The 13,201-nt window shown below is 54.2% G+C and overlaps 2 protein-coding genes and 1 long non-coding RNA gene across 10 annotated transcripts in view; 1 reads left to right on the plus strand and 2 right to left on the minus strand.

Moving 5' to 3' along the window:
- LOC128312894 (uncharacterized) overlaps positions 1–4,503 on the minus strand; it is a 112,208-nt gene extending 107,705 nt beyond the window's left edge. Inside the window, exons 1-2 of the long non-coding RNA XR_008292810.1 lie at positions 4,235–4,503; positions 3,261–4,086 (exon numbers count right to left, since the gene is read on the minus strand). This is a non-coding gene — a long non-coding RNA (uncharacterized LOC128312894). The remainder of the gene's footprint in view (positions 1–3,260; positions 4,087–4,234) is intronic.
- LDLRAD2 (low density lipoprotein receptor class A domain containing 2) lies at positions 1,287–12,504 on the plus strand. The gene is made up of 4 exons (XM_027060165.2): positions 1,287–2,109; positions 4,306–4,731; positions 8,027–8,158; positions 11,008–12,504. Exons 1-4 carry the CDS (start codon positions 2,028–2,030, stop codon positions 11,199–11,201), a joined length of 834 nt encoding a protein of 277 aa, XP_026915966.1. The 5' UTR covers positions 1,287–2,027; the 3' UTR covers positions 11,202–12,504.
- A 361-nt stretch (positions 12,505–12,865) lies between these two features.
- The window catches only part of HSPG2 (heparan sulfate proteoglycan 2), a 98,630-nt gene continuing 98,294 nt past the window's right edge, over positions 12,866–13,201 (minus strand). For all 8 annotated transcript variants that reach the window (XM_027060155.2, XM_053208626.1, XM_053208622.1 and 5 more), the window contains one exon: positions 12,866–13,141. In XM_027060155.2, coding sequence (XP_026915956.2) covers positions 12,969–13,141 — 173 coding nt within the window. In that variant the 3' untranslated portion in view covers positions 12,866–12,968. The remainder of the gene's footprint in view (positions 13,142–13,201) is intronic.

Genomic DNA, 13,201 nt, shown 5'->3' on the forward strand with positions numbered 1-13,201 from the left:
AGGGCATTCCTGGAAATAACTTCGGAGCATCCAGAAATAATAAAACTCTACCTGGAAGAAGCTAGGACCTCATTAACACATCCTTCCAAACCCAAACCAACCTCCATTTAGCCAGATTACAAAAATGCCCATGGCATTGAAGCAAGGTGTGATGGAGGAGATGGGGTGGAAAGAGACAGCGGGCGGTCTGAACTGATGGTGGTTAGAACATCTTACTTCTGCAAATTTTACAAAAACATAAAACCCCACGCAAATAATGTGTCCTAAATCTTCAGCTTCACAGGCTTTGTGGTAAATCCGCTCCTGCTGAGGTGGACTTGGGTCCTCTCACAGTCTCCCCCAGGCCCAGCCTTGGACAGCACATACACAGTAGGGCAGAAAGGTAGCATCGAATGTCAGCTCTGGAAGGGACAACTGTTACAGAGCTTTGGGGACAGGGGTTTTAACTTTCTCAGAGAGTCCTGGGACTCTGAAGTGGAGTCTCAAGGCTTCAATTAGGGACTTCTTCAAACATGGTGCACCTTTGTTTAAATAGTAATGACATTAAGCGTCATCACCCAGCACTGGGCACCTTACTATGTAAAAGACACTATTCTTTTTTTTTTTTTTTTTTTAAGGTTATTTATTTTTGAGAGAGAGAGAAAGCAGGGGAGGGGCACAGACAGAGGGGGACAAAGGATCCAAAGTGGGCTGACAGCAGACAGCCCAATGCAGGACTCACACTTATGAACTGTGGGATCATGACCTGGGCCAAAGTTGGATGATAGACTGACTGAGCCACCCAGGCGCCCCCAGACACGATTCTAAGTACTCCCCCTGTATCAACTTACTGAACTCTTACAACAAACCTAGGAAGTTGGAACTATCATTACCCTAGTTTACAGGTGAGGAAACAGACTCAAAAAGTTCCAGTTTTATATATTAATGTTCCATGTAACATACGTTCTGAAAAAAATTGTTTTTCTTTAAGATTTTATTTTTAAGTAATCTCTACACCCAACATGGGGCTCAAATCTACAATCCTGAGATCAAGAGTCACATATTCTATTGACTGAGCCAGCCAGGCGCCCCATGAAAAAAACTGTTCTAATGACAAATTTTGGAAAAACCTGAAATGGTCCAAGCTCTTTCTTTTATACCTGGGGAAGTTAAACCCAGCAAAAGGGAAATCATATGCGCAATACTACCCACCTATTCTTGTTTTCTGGACTCCTGCTCTGCGCCAGGCGCTGTGCTATGTATGTCCTAGGGCTTCAGAGATCAACAAGACCCTTGTGGAACACAATTTTAGTCGGGGGCCAATGGATTATATACACAAGATATAAGTAAGCCAAATAATTCAAGTGAGTGCTGAGATAATAAAGGTGGGGAGATGTGACTGAGTGATAAGGAGGGAGAACACTAATTCAGATTGAGACCTGGTCTAGGAAGTGTGGTCTCAGGAGGTGACATCTGAGCTGACACGTGAGTGACCTGAAGAAGCCAGCCATGGAATGCTATGGCAGAAAAGCATTCCAGGTGGGAGGGAACTGTGAGTGCAAAGGCCCTGAGGTAGAAATACTTTTTGGTAATAGAATGAACTCCTTTATCATTTGCTGCCTTTTTAGAGCCCTCAGAGTGGCCCTTGGATGTCCTGGGCTTCTCTCAAGCTCGGCCCTAAGATGCCGACTTGTCCAGAGAGCAGTAGGTCTCTGAGGCTGTGGGTGCCCCTCCCAGAAGCCTTGTGACTGAACCGGATCTGAGTTTCCTGGTTCCCATCTGGCATGGGGTAAGCAGACATCTTCCCCGCCTTCTTTCCCCAGGCTCCAGCCTCAGCCCCAAATCTCCATGGCAACTCCGGACACAATCCTGATCTGAAGAAGGATCTAGAGCACAAAGATCACTGTGAAGGGACCAGAGAGCTGGTGGACTTACCTCTCCTTGCTCCTCGTGTCCTGCCAGCCAGGTCCCCACAACCTGGTCTCCCCAAAGACCCCAAACCGAAGATTCTGCAGGTCTGCCCCACTGCTGGGCACAGCAGGGCCTGGATGAAGGCCTGTCTCCCGCAGCTGCCCCAAAGGCTGCTCCTGTTGGGGGCAGCTGCCCTGGCTGCATCTGCTCTGGAGACAGGTGAGCATGAGGGGCCTTGGCTCAGGCGGGCAGGAGATGTGGGTCCTACCACCCTTAGAGACTGTGTTTCCCCAAGATGGGCTGGGACCCCTTGACTTGGAGGAGGTTGGGAACCCCTGTGCCTGGTCTTGCTTAGTACCCCCCAAGTCCACCCCAAATCCCTCCAGAAGCCTGGAACTCCAAATCACCAGAAGCAGGGGTCTGGGGTGTGTGGGGGGGGGGGGGGGAGCAATGGACAACACCATGGGCTTTGAGGTCAGACATCCTGTGTTCACACTCTCACGCCTCTTCTCACATTTCCACCCCTGAGATCACTGTTTCACCTCTCAGTGTCTGCAGCAGTAAAATGGGAATAAGGGCCCCTTAAGGGACTTTTATTATTGTGCATATGTGATAAATGTGCGAGACACTTAGCGCCTGGCACATAGAAAACACTCAATTCACTCACTCTTGAAAACTCCCTCCTCTCCTGCGTGCCTCCGGGGCACGTCCTGGCTTTACTAGGTCCCGGCAGATTTGAGAAAATGCTCCCATATCCTGAGCCCTGCTGGTGAATTGCTTCCCCAAAGACCCACGTCCTGGCTGGTCCTCAAGACACGCTCATGCCCCTGCCATGCACCAGAAAAGCCACCTCCTCTTCTCTATCGTTGCAAAAACTCAGAGCTAGTTTGATTATTTACACATTATCTCATTTAATCCTCACAACAACTCTGTACCAATGAGGATGTTTTGGGATGTAAGTAAACAGATACCAAACTAATGCCCTTAAAAGGACATTTATTATTTCACTCATGGGGCCATAGATAATTCCAGAAATGGTTAATTTAGCAGCTCAACCGTGTCAGTGATGCTGCAGAATGCTCATGACCTCATCTTTGCAAAATGGCTGCTGCAGCGCTGGCCATTGCATTCTCAGTCAACCACTTTCACAAGCAGGAAGAAAGAGGGTCGTCATCACACAGCTCTCCCTTTTCTTTTCCTTTTTTTTCTTTTTTTAATGTTTATTTATTTCTGAGAGAGAGAGAGAGACAGAGCGAGAGTGGGGGGAGGGGGGGAGGGGCAGAGAGAGAGGGAGACGCAGAATCTGAAGCAGGCTCCAGGCTCCGAGCTGTCAGCACAGAGCCCAACGTGGGGGGTTCAAACCCACGAACCTGGGCCGAAGTCAGACGCTTAACCAACTGAGTCACCCAGGTGCCCCTTTTCTTCCTTCTTCTTTTTGTTTAATCAGAGAGGAAATCCTTTCTCAGGAGCCCTCAGCAAACCTTCAATCTCATTGGCCAGAATCAGGTCACATACCAATCCCTAAACCCTGCAAATAGAATTAGGATCACAAAACCTGGTTTAGGCCAATGGCCAGGAAGGCTGGTACGTTGCTCCCTGGCAGCTGAGAGATACTAAGATTCTTCTAGCAAGGAGCAACAGGAAAAGTCTGTGTCTGCTCCCTCCTCCAATAAGATGCTAATTATAGCTAACGTGGGTGACACTCAAATGCCAAGCACTGTCCTGAGCACCGAATGCTTACATGTCCACAGTCCTTTAGTTTCAACTGCAAACTATGAAAAGCTCTGAAAACTGAAATTCCTTCTTAACTAATTTACTGGGACTTCCTGACTTGAACCGACAGGGGGCTGTTTCTTGTCTTCATTTGCCCTGCTTAGGGTTATGTATCCTTACACCTGCTCTAGCAAATGCGTTTGATCATGGAGGTCAATATCCTGCATATACACCACCATATCTTTCTAAACTCTGGAAAATTCTGAAATGAATCCTAGAGTTTTTGAATAAGAAATTGAGGGGGGGGCGCCTGGGTGGCTCAGCTGGTTAAACTCACATCATGATCTCACAGTTCCTGATTTCCAGCCCTGCGTCGTCGGGCTCTGCACTGACAGCTCGGAGCCTGGAGCCTGCTTCGGATTCTGTGTCTCCCTCTCTCTCTGCCCCTCCCCTGCTCGTGCTCTCTCTCTCAAAATAAACAAACTAAAAAAAAAAAAAAAAAAAAAAAAAAAAGAATAAGAGCTTGAGGACCTGAATTTAATTATTTAATCCTCACAAAAATTCTGAGATTGCGGAATCATTCCATTTTACCGATGAGGAAACGGAAGTTCAGAGAGGGTGAGTGACTTACTTGGGGGTCACACAGCGGGCAGGGCTCAGAACCAGGTCGCGCGGTTCCCGAATCCGTGCTTTTCCCTGCAGCCGACCTGGTGGACCTCTGCGGGCAGACGTGGCAGGGGGACGGGCTGCTGCTGCGCTCTCACGCCGCCTCGCGCAGGTTCTACTTCGTGGCCCCGGACACCGACTGCGGGCTCTGGATGCGGGCGGCGGCCCCCGGCGACAGGATCCGCTTCCAGTTCCGCTTCTTCCTGGTCTACAGCTTGGCCGCGGCGCCGCGGGCGCCCAACGCCTCCTCCCCGGAGCCCGCCGACCCGTGCGACCCCGGGTCCTACCTGCAGTTCTACGAGGGCCCGCCGGGGGCGCCCCGGGCGCTGGGGGCCCCTCTCTGCGGCCTGACCATCCCCGCCCCGGTGGCGTCCTCCGGACCCTTCCTGGGCCTCCGCCTGCTCACCAGAGGCCGCCAGCCCCGCGTGGACTTCGTGGGCGAAGTCACCTCTTTCCGGTTGGGTGGGTTGGGGCTGTGGGCCGGGACCCGGACCTCCAAGCTGGGGGCAGCTGAGGGCGGGGGGTCTACCCGCGGCAGCACGCGAGGCGCTAGAAGGTGAGGGCGGGGCCTAGGAGCAGGGCGGGGCCTGGGAGCAGGGCGGGGCCTAGGGGGTGGGGTGGGGAGGGGGACTGGCGGCTGGGCTCGCGTCTGCACCGTAAGGGGGGCTCCAGACCCAAAGAGCCACCCCAGAAATCTGACTTCCAGGGACTTGTGCAGCAGACCTCCTACCAGCCCCTGACACACACACACACACACACACACACACACACACACACTGACCGCTCACAATTCTCACTCCCACAGGGCTCCCATACTCTCCCACATCCCACACCTCACACCCACACTCCCATACCCTGCACACGCATTCACTTGACCCACACGCATACGCCTTACGCCCAACACCCACACTCACGCACCCTGCACACTCACAACATTCATTCACACGACCCCCTCCTGCACACTCATTCACAAGACCCCCCACCCCTCACACCCAACACCCACATTCTCACACATTGTACGTGTGCATATAACCCACAACTTTGCACTCGTTTACACACCTCACCCACCCACGTGCCTCACATGCTGCACACTCACACATGTGGTTCCCCTCATACACACCTCACACACACGGTACCACTTTGCACGCTTAGATATGACTCACTCACACGCTCTCAAGTTCACACGAGGCTCCTGTGTCCTGGGTCAGCGCTTCAGATGATTGCAGAGGGGCCGAGTTAGGACTCTCGTGACTGAGTGACAGCCGCTTAAGCAAGGAAAGGGAACTGATCTTAATTAATAGTAATTTGTTAAGCATTGCCTTTGCCCCTTGCGTGCCAGATCTGTTTCTCCCGGCAACACCATGCCTGTCTTCTTGTCCTCATGTTTATGGATGGGAAACGGGCCCGGGGAAGTTAAGGCAAGTGCCCAGGTCTCCATGCTCACACACGGAGCGGTGGGGCTTTATGGCTAGAGTACGTCCTCTTGCTCAAACTGAATTCAAGACCTTAGTCCCGACAGGCCGCCCCGGATCGGAGACACTCACTTACGTCGCAGCAGAGGCTGTGTCCAGTGATGGTGAGCAGGTGAATTGACAAAACTCAGGATTCCAAAACCACAGAGAAGCTTTACTGCCAATTCTGGCAAAATATCCAGGCTGGAGGATTGATTGATTTTCAAAGGTTTTTTGTTTTTTGTTTTTTAGTTTATTTATTTATTTATTTTGAGAGAGAGAGAGACAGAGAGACAGAGACAGAGAATCCCAAGCAGGCTCTGCGCTGTCAGTACAGAGCCTGACGGGGGGCTCGAACTCACAGACCATGAGATCATGACCCGAGCCCAAACCAAGAGTCAGTGAGCCACCCAGATGCCCCCAGGTTGGAGGATGAAACATGGGATGTGAGCGCTTTGAGTAAAGATTGTGGCGGTCTCTGAGGGCCTGTGCAGGTTCACCGAGAACTTGACCTCTGTGTGCTAGGCCCTGGAGGGCCTGTAACACCGAGCTGGTCGGGGGGTGTCCCCAGGCCCACCTCCTTCTTCCCTGGCCTTATGCCTGGTCTGATTTTGGATTTTAAATTCTCTCTCTCTTCCCCATTAGAGTTTCTGGCTCTGGGAGGAACTATATGAAATTTGCACTCTGGTTTTTTTTTAATGTTCATTTATTTCTGAGAGAGAGAGTGGGGGTGGGGACAGAGAGAGGGGGACAGAGAATCTGAAACAGGCTCTGTGCTGACAACAAAGAGCCCGATGCAGGGCTTGAACTCATGAGCCTTGAGATCGTGACTTGAGCCGAAGTTGGACGCGCTGAAATTTGTACTCTAAATCCTCAGGGACAAGACCGGTGGTGCCTGGGGTCCCCTTTCTGGCTCCTGTAGACTGTAGCATGCCCAGGGGCCTATGACGTTTTGTAAACAGCAGTCACTGGCTGGTTGAGAATTAACCTCTCACTTCTCCCTTTCTCCCTGTGGCCTTGCCTTCTTGCAAGATGCAACTGTCAGCCAAGGACCCAGGAATGTTGCCGCTCGCTGCTCATTGGACTCCCAAAAGCAGGTGGCAGTGGTGAAGCCTTATCACAGCTTTGGCTTCCTTAGATCAGTCTTGTCATCTGAATGAAGAAAGGCTCATTGCACATCCTCAGGCCACACACGCAGTCCCAGTCACTCACGCCTGCAGGCACACCCTATCGGGTTCATGCACACACTCTTACACTGACACTCACCCATACACAACCGCACTATTTGTGTTTTCTTTTATATTCACTCTTACATCTACTATCTATATATTATTCACCTTCATTTGTAGATTAAAAAAACCCAACTCAACTTTGTTTAGCCTAAGGAGAAGGGGGCTATAACCAGGATATTAAGGCGTTGGTTCAGGTGTAGCTGGATCCAGCAGTTTAAGTTATGGCACCTGGGTTCTGTCTCTTCTCTGTCTTTGCCTTGTGGGAGTCTGTTTGGCCTCCATCTCAGGCAGCTTCTCTTTGTACATGGCAGCAAGATGACCCTGTAGCTCCAAGTCCATGGTCACCATTACAGCTCTAACTTCAATGAAATAGCGAGCATCTTTTCTTAATGGTTCTAGCAAAAGTTCCAGGGCCAAATCGGATTAGTCGTGTGAATCATGTGTCCATTCCCATGGCCAAGAAATGGAATGATCTGATTCCCACGCCCATCCCTGAGCCGTGGTGCTGGTCAGTCCCACCTGAACCAGCTTTTCTCCACAACATGGGATGCTGGGTGAGCCAACCTCTCCGCACACCCCATGCATCGAACCATACAATTCATCCCCATACGTACACGTTCGCCGGGACGACGCAGGCTATGTGCACTCACATGTGCAGACACACCTGCACACCCTCTGTGTGCCACAGTGTTTATGAGCATGGGACTGAGTTTCTACTCTGCTACTTAGATACGGGCTGTGTCGCCCCGGTCACATGACCTAGCCTCCCTGGGCCTGTCTTCTCATTCCTAAAATGGGGTTCATAACAGTGTTTCTCCCACGGGGTTATCGTGAAAAGCTGACAGGCTGGGGTGTGAGCGGGGTACTTAGAACCACGCCCGCCATGCAATGGGGACTCGATAAATGTTAGCCGTCGGCATCGTCCCTGTGACCGGGCACCTGTCTCCCATGAAACGCCCACCCATGCTCTCTCCTGCTCGAAGCTCCCACGTTCCCTCACTGCAGGGCTGCACATCCCTTTGAGTCATGGGCTGCCTCAGGGTCCTCACCTCCTGCCTCCCCTCTTGGCCCCAGGATCCTGTGGTGCCTACTTCCGCTGTCGGACCGGCAGGTGCATCCCGTGGAGCCTGGTGTGCGATCGCTGGGGTGTGGACAACTGTGGCGATGGTAGTGACCAGGCATCCTGGCCACCGGCCGACTGCAGAGGTCAGTCATGGGTGCGGCCTAGGCCCCACTGAACAGCTAGGAGGGGAGCAGGGCTGACTGCCCTTCCCTGGGGCAGGGCATCAGCGGGGAGGTGGGAGGCAGGGGCATGACAGGAGAGAATAAGGTGAAGCACAGTAGTGAGGAATCTGTGTAGACGGGACGACCTGAGGATCAGAGCAAGCGAGGGCCGGAATGATGCTGGAGAGGATCTAATTCAGCTGCTTCCAAAATCCAGCTGCTTAGTGGTGGAAGCTTTTCCTAAGTGGAATTTCACCCAGAGGCCCAAGCCTCAAAAGGAGAGATGCCCTATTTAACTGGACATGGAGGCCCAGGCCCTGGCTGACTGATGTTTCACCAAGGGACCTGAGTTGGACCTTCAAGACATACTTTGGAAACCACGGATCCAGCCTGACTCACACATTTTATGTATGGGGAAACTGAGGCCTGGGGAGGAGAAGTGCCTCGCCCAAAGTCATAGAGTCAGGGAGTAACATAACCAGGAATGAGCTCTGTGGACAGAGCGGGGACCAAAATAGATCACTCAGGAAGATCCTTCCTGCAAATCTAAGATGCTGCCTCCTGCAAACAGGGCTGGCATGTCCCGTTGAACAGGCTGTTTACCGCAAAATGCCACTTAGCTGAAGGGTGAAGGCCAGCTTCCCAGGACCCCACGCACTTACCTGCCAGGCCACTCCTCAGTCTGCTTTGCAGGTTCACCATTATCTGCCTGACACTCTGTGCTTTGTGCCCGAGGCCCCATTCCTATACCCTCCTTTCCTCCAGCCTCTCCATGCCCATTCCTCTGGTGCTCTCCTTTATGTGACATTGCCATCTGGACTCGTCTTTGAACTCTAGTGACACACCGACCTCCCTACTCAATCTCTCCATGTGGCTGTGTAGGTGGCATCTCAAACTTAACTTGCCCCAAACTGAACACCTGATGCACAGCCCTCCCCCATCCTGCTCTTCACCGACGTCCCCTGCTCACCAAAACTGCTGTCACCTTCCCTCCTTTCCTCTCAGCCCATAGCCAAGCCATCCACATCATCAGAATTTGATGTTCTGCTCGGGATGAGACTGGAGTTATGGGTCACTGGCAGGAAGACCCTGGGCCAAGTGTCCTGTTCATCACCCCGTATCCAAAGCACATACTGCCAGCACCAGGTGGTGTTTGTAAGGTTTCTCCACTGTTACCTTTGCTGCCTCCCCTCTCTGTACTGTCCTCTTTGGAAGAAGTCACCCCGTGGGTCACACACGTTGGAGTGGGGAGTGAACTCCCCGCCAGAGGGGCTTTTGAAAACAGCCCACGTTACTCCAGCGCTCAGAACCCTCCACACGCCTCATCTGTCAGCAGAAGCAAAGCCCTGCAAAGCCCACAGTCGCTGTTCCTTTTGTCCTGTGGCTCCTCTGGCCCTTCCCCACCTCCCTTTTCCTTCCTCCCCGCCTCCACGCCGGCCCCCGGTTCCCTTCCTGTCCTGCCTTCTGGCCTGGGCTGAGCTGTCACTGCCCTGAACCTTGTTTTCGGGGGTTTACCTTGGCCTCCTGTGGGTTTCTACTTAAGTATCTCAGTGAGTTCCTTCCTGGCCCCTTTATTTAACATAGCACCCTCTGTCCACCGACAGGTGAATGGATGAATACAATAGGACATGTCTGCACAATGGAGTATTCTTCCGTCCTAAAAAGGAAGGAGATTCAGACACATGCACGAACATACAACACAGGAATGAACCTTGAGGACACTGTGTGAAATGAAATAAGCCCATGTGAAAGGATAAATACCAGGATTCCACTTACACGAGGCACCCTGAGTAGCCAGATTGTACACACAGAAAGAATGGTGGTTGTCAGGGGCTGGAGGGAGGGGGATGGGGAGTCAGCGTTCCCGTGGGGACAGAGTTGCAGTTTTGCACCGTCTGGAGATGGTGGTGATGGTCGGACAACTATGTGAATGTGCTAACGCCACTGAACTGTATGCTTAAAAATGGCTAAAATGGTTCATTGTGGTATATATTTCACCACAGTGAAAAAGGAAAGAACGCTGACCCTGCCCTGTCCCTTTTCCCTCTTACTGTCTCCACAGCACCTCTCCATGTGACATGACAGAATTTGTGTTCCGTCTCGGCCCCCTAAACCGGGTTTGTCTATTTCACACACTGCCGGTTCCTCCTGTCCCCAGGGCAACGCCTGGGGGGCAGTAGATGCTCAAGAAATAGTAGTCAAATGAGTGAAAGAATGGCCCTCTCTCTGCCTCAGTTTCCTTATCCGTAACATGGGGATGATAAACCTAAGGTCTCAGAATTGTCATGAACCAAATGAAATACTGCAGGTAAAGAGCTCAGCGCCTAGTACAGCGCTTGGTGCCCAGAAAATGCTCAAGACAGATACATCCTCCTCTTTTAAAAAAATTTTTTTTAAACATTTATTCATATTTGAGAGACAGAGAGAGAACATGAGTGGGGGAAGGGCAGAGAGAGAGAGGGAGATATAGAATCCACAAGGCCCCAGGCTCTGAGCTGTCAGCACAGAGCCCTATGTGGGGCTCAAACTCACGGACTGAGAGATCATGACCTGAGCCAAAGTCAGCAGCTTAACCGGCTGAGCCACTCGAGCTCCCCGATACACCCTCTTTCTTGGGAAGTGGCTCCATCTGTCAACCCCAGGCGCTGGAGCTCCAGTCCTCCCCTATCACTGCTCTGTGATCTAGACAAGCTACTTAACCTGTCTGTGCCTCACTTCCCATATCTGTAAAATGGAAATACTAATAGTAACAAGACAGGTTTAGGGAGGATTCAGTGAGACCGAGTGGAGTCCTCAAAAGTTCTCTGTTACTCTATCATTTCCCGCTGCAGGTCCCTCTCTGGTGCCCAGCCAGGCGAGGGCTACAGATGGCCATACCTCCCAGCCCCTGACGCCCTCCCCAGCTCTCAGGTCTGCAGGCCCCCTCCAGATGGCGGCCGAGAGGAGCCCCCTGGCAGGCCGGGCCCTCGAAGAGGGGGATACAGCAGCTCCTCCGGGAGGTATGCAGCTCTTGGTTCCCACCTGATCCCATTCCTCCCACCAAGGTCATACTTGTCCCTCTCTAGGTGACAGGGATAGGGCAGCAGGCCCAGGCTGAAGCCTGAGTGGACTCTCCCTTTCCTTCTGCAGGTCCCCGGCTCCGGGGCGTGGCACCGGTCCCTTCGCTGGTCCTAGCCTCCACTGGCCTCCTTGTGGGCCTCGCCTGGTGCTGCTGCTTCTCCAGCTGGCTGGCCTGGCGGGCTGGTGCCCGTGGCCTCTGTCCCAGCTGCACCGTCTGTCACACGTGTCCTGGCCAGGTGGCTCCTGGGGGGCCGCAGCCGAGCAGGCCGACCTTCCAGGGGCAGGGAGGACGTCCCTAGAGGCTGTGGCTTCAGAGAAAAGAGAGCCGGCTCTGGGCTCAGACAGACCTAGGGTTCTACCCCATCCCCAGGAGGGCCGTCTGACCTTGGGCAGGTTGCCTAACCCTCAGACTCAGGCTGCTCCTCTGGAAAATGGGAGGATTCCTGCCTCACATGGTTGTTGTGAGGAGCTATCGGCGGGCCCTCTGCTGGATCCGTGAAGGGCAAGGAGCAGGGGGGCCTCACTCCCCTGAAGCCGCTTCGCTCCACTCCCAGACCTCACCTGCCCGGCTTTGCCCCACCCCGGCCCACCCTCGGGTGCCACCGAGTCAAGCCCTAGTCAGAGGCGCAGCAGACCGCTCTGGCGGGGATAGCACCGTTTATTAAGAAAGGTCAAGACACAGACCACAGGAGGGTCCCTTCTAGGACACAGAGGCCAGGTGTCCTGACCCCACATCTGTGGACTGCTGGAGGGGAGGGCACGTGCTCCCATTTGGGCCCTCAGGCCTCCACAGACGGGGCAGGGCTGTCGTGTCCCCTTCTTGTTCCTCCCAAGCCATGAGTCCCGGCATCCCCCACGCAAGGCACTAAGTCTTTTCAACCACCGATGCCCTCCTCCCCCCATGTCCCCTGGGCCTTCACTTCCAGATCAGTGGGGGGATGTGGCTTGCTGTGGGCGGGGAGACCCTCTCAGTGCTGGGTTCTGCCCATAGCAGCTCCTGGTGAGAGTTGGGGTGGACTTTCCCTTGCAGCCCCTGAGGGCGGGGGCCCTGGGCAGGTGTCGGGTGTTGGGGGCGGGGGGGGGGGGGGGTGGGGTGGGGGGGGTGGGGCGGTGATCCAGGAGGACTCGGTGGGAGGGGGAGGCTGCCGGGGCAGGTGGCCCGGCTGGCCAGGAGGAGGTGGAGGGGGCTGAGACACGGGCCGGCAGGGGGTGGGGTTGCCTGCCCAGGAGTGAGCTGCCTTTTGTTCCACAGTTGGCACTAAAGAGCTTTCCCCGCCCGGAGGCGGGTGGCAAAGGCAATTGCGATGCCCCCCGCCCCAGGCAGCTGGTGAGGCACCAGCTGGAGGCCGCGGTTGGCTCTTGTAGGACTGGGGGGCTGCCCGAGGGCTGCAGAACTGGACGGCCTGGCTCTACTTGGGGGCGGGGCTCTATTGGTGGTGACAGTTCTGAGCCCGATCGGCCACCACGGTGTCTGACCCCAAGTCCTGGTGGTCCTCTGAGGCACCAGCTCCCATCCAACCTGCCCTACCTGCCAGCCTGCGGCTCTGCCCAGGTGTGTTTGTGCGTGGGGGGTGGTGTGCCCACCCTCCAGGCCGGCCCAGGGCAGTAGCAGCAAAGCGTGGCATTGCCTCAGTTCCTTACAAAATATTCATAATAATAATATTAATAACAATATACTCGACGTCGTGGGGCTGGGATGCTGCCCGGGAGTCCGTGTGGGGCGGGCGGCTGCCTATGAGGGGCAGGGGCGCGTGCTGGCCCCCGCCTGGGCGCGGTGCTCCAGGTCCAGCGGCTGTGGGGGCGGGGCGCCAGGCCGGGCAGAGTGCAGCACCAGGTTCTTGATACAGCCGGTGATGCCCGTGGAGAACCTGCCCCCGGTCAGCGTGCTCACGTCGGGAGCTCCACCTTCGGGGATGAGAGGCGACGGGGCTTGTCAGCTCCGGGAGCCCGGCGGGCGGGGGGGAG

Source organism: Acinonyx jubatus, chromosome C1 (genome assembly GCF_027475565.1).
Source record: "Acinonyx jubatus isolate Ajub_Pintada_27869175 chromosome C1, VMU_Ajub_asm_v1.0, whole genome shotgun sequence".
In the NCBI taxonomy this organism is placed as follows: Eukaryota; Metazoa; Chordata; class Mammalia; order Carnivora; family Felidae; genus Acinonyx; species Acinonyx jubatus.